The sequence below is a fragment of the Arachis duranensis genome, chromosome 4, assembly GCF_000817695.3.
Source record: "Arachis duranensis cultivar V14167 chromosome 4, aradu.V14167.gnm2.J7QH, whole genome shotgun sequence".
Lineage (NCBI taxonomy): Eukaryota > Viridiplantae > Streptophyta > Magnoliopsida > Fabales > Fabaceae > Arachis > Arachis duranensis.
In genome coordinates, this window is record NC_029775.3 from 104529012 (window position 1) to 104531259 (window position 2248).

General features: G+C 48.4%; 1 protein-coding gene across 1 annotated transcript; it reads right to left on the minus strand.

Moving 5' to 3' along the window:
- Positions 1–675: 675 nt before the first annotated feature.
- LOC107485436 (protein FAR1-RELATED SEQUENCE 5-like) lies at positions 676–1482 on the minus strand. Its single transcript, XM_016105973.1, has one exon. The coding sequence runs from the start codon at positions 1480–1482 to the stop codon at positions 676–678; it is 807 nt and encodes a 268-aa protein (XP_015961459.1).
- Positions 1483–2248: the final 766 nt, after the last annotated feature.

Below are 2248 nucleotides of genomic sequence, written 5' to 3' on the forward strand. Positions count from 1 at the left end.
TTCTCGAAGTGCTTCAGCATCAGCACGGTAATGTCTCTTGCAAATTGGAACTTTTGGGTGCTGTGACATGCAATCTTGCACACTTTCCGGTACCAATCCATCAGACACCAGTGTTGTGTCAGTTGTACAGAATCCCAAATCACGCCCATCGACTGCACCGCCACAAGTTTTGCATCCTTAGTCCATCTCGGTAATATCAGAGACCTCGGGATCTCATGAACATTGTTAAGAACAAGCACCGCAATTATATGTTCACAGGGAACCCCGAAACATTCCATTCTCATGCACGTGCATCGAACCTCCCTCGTATCAAACGTTGCAACAACACGCCAATCCTTCCCCAGAGTGCCTTATCGAGAGACGGTGTGGATAAAATAGGAACCGTTGTCTTCAGAGTCAACCACCCTCATTGTACAGGCCCTGTCAAGAATGGAAACAAACAAATAGAATATCGCACGAGTGTAGTTGTCGACTGCACTCCGCTCCAGCTGTTTCAGGTTAGTGGTCATAACAGGGTCACCCTTTGCACACTCGAAATCAGCCTCCACCTCCTTTGCGCGCACGAACATCAAGCATCGATGGAAATGACATAAAAACTCAGTGTAGTTGTATCGAGACTTAACATACCATGATATCACAGTGTGCAAGCCCTTCGCACCTTGATGTTGTTTGAAATTAAGCAAAGAACTTTTCCCGTATGTGTGCTGTGGCCCAACTGTGCCTTCTCTCGTACATATCCTGTACCCATCTTTTATTGGCGATGCCAAATTTCTCAACCATCTCAAACCACTTTCTCTGAAATGTTCGGACCTCGTAGTCGCCGAGCATGCAATCCCTAAACATCCTGGTGAATTTGGGCTTTCCGATATTGCTCGTGGCGTTTCGGAGTAGATGCCAAGCGCAGAGTCGATGGTGAGCCTCTGGAAAAACTTGCTCGATCGCAGACTTCGTTTGCTTGTCACCGTTGGTTATTATGGACACGGGAGCCTTCCATTTCATTGAAGTTTGCAACTGCTGAAGCAGCCAGACATAGGTCTCTTTTTTCTCGTCTGCCACCAGTGCAGCGGCAAAGACAACCATTTGGTTGTGGTGATTCACACCGGAGAATACTACAAGAGGTGAAAGGTAAACATTTTTCTTGTACGTTGCATCAAACGCAACCACGTCTTCAAACACCTGGTAATCAATTTGGCTGGTGCTGTCACACCAAAAAAGGTATTGCAACACGCCCTCACCGTCAACAACTTCCTTGTAGTACAGTGTTGGATCATTTGCCTTGCACTCTTGGAGATATCTTAGGCATGATTCCGCATCTAGGCCACCCTCCCTTCGTTGCTTCGCATTTACATTGTGCATGTCCCTTGTTGTGTACGGGACATTATGATACCCACCGGCCAGGCTCGCCATAAAACAGTAGATTCGGGAGACGCCAATGCCCCCTTTGCGCATGTCGTTCATCTGCTTGATGTCCGCTTCACTCATCCTCCGATGGCCCGAGAGCATGGAAGAAAATCGCAACTCAAGAACGTGGTGGTTATGCACGTCTGAAAAGTACGCAACATGCCAACGTCCTGATTCATCGTCCATGCGGAGTAGCATCCTTGCAGGGCATCCACACCGTGTCTCGGCCTCGGCCTCTTTTGTCGGTTAGGCATCGAGTAGAACTTCAGGGATCGGTATCCTTGTCGGTGGCACACGAACTCCTGCCGTATCCTTACCTCGCCGCGTTTTTCGCTTTTGGAATGTCTCGCGCCGAAGCCATGGTGCTTTGCATATTGTTGGTAGAACTCAAATGCAATGTCAACATCTACGAAATTAAACCGGAGAACATCCTCCTCGCTCAAGTTCAAAAAATCAATCCAACCTATCGACTCTACGGAATCAACGGCGTAAAACTCGTCTTCCGCATAATTGTCAGACATTCCTCCGTTGCCGTCCAAACTGTCTTCCAATTCAACCGCATCCCCATTGTCGACATCGGCGTCTGCATGATGGTCGTGTTCTATATCATCTTCCTGAAAGTCGTGCTCGTCCGACTCCATCCCTGCAGAGCGTTCGCCCTCAACCGGATGGACGTGTTCTGTTTCATCTTCCTGTAAATCGTACTCGTCCGACTCCATTCCTGCAAAGCCTTCGCCCTCAATTGATCCAACTCCATGGTCTGCTTCGCCCCTAGTAGTATCTTCATCCCCGGCAACCCTGTGCCAAACAGCAACAATGCGGTAATTTAGCGAAACACACAAAATTG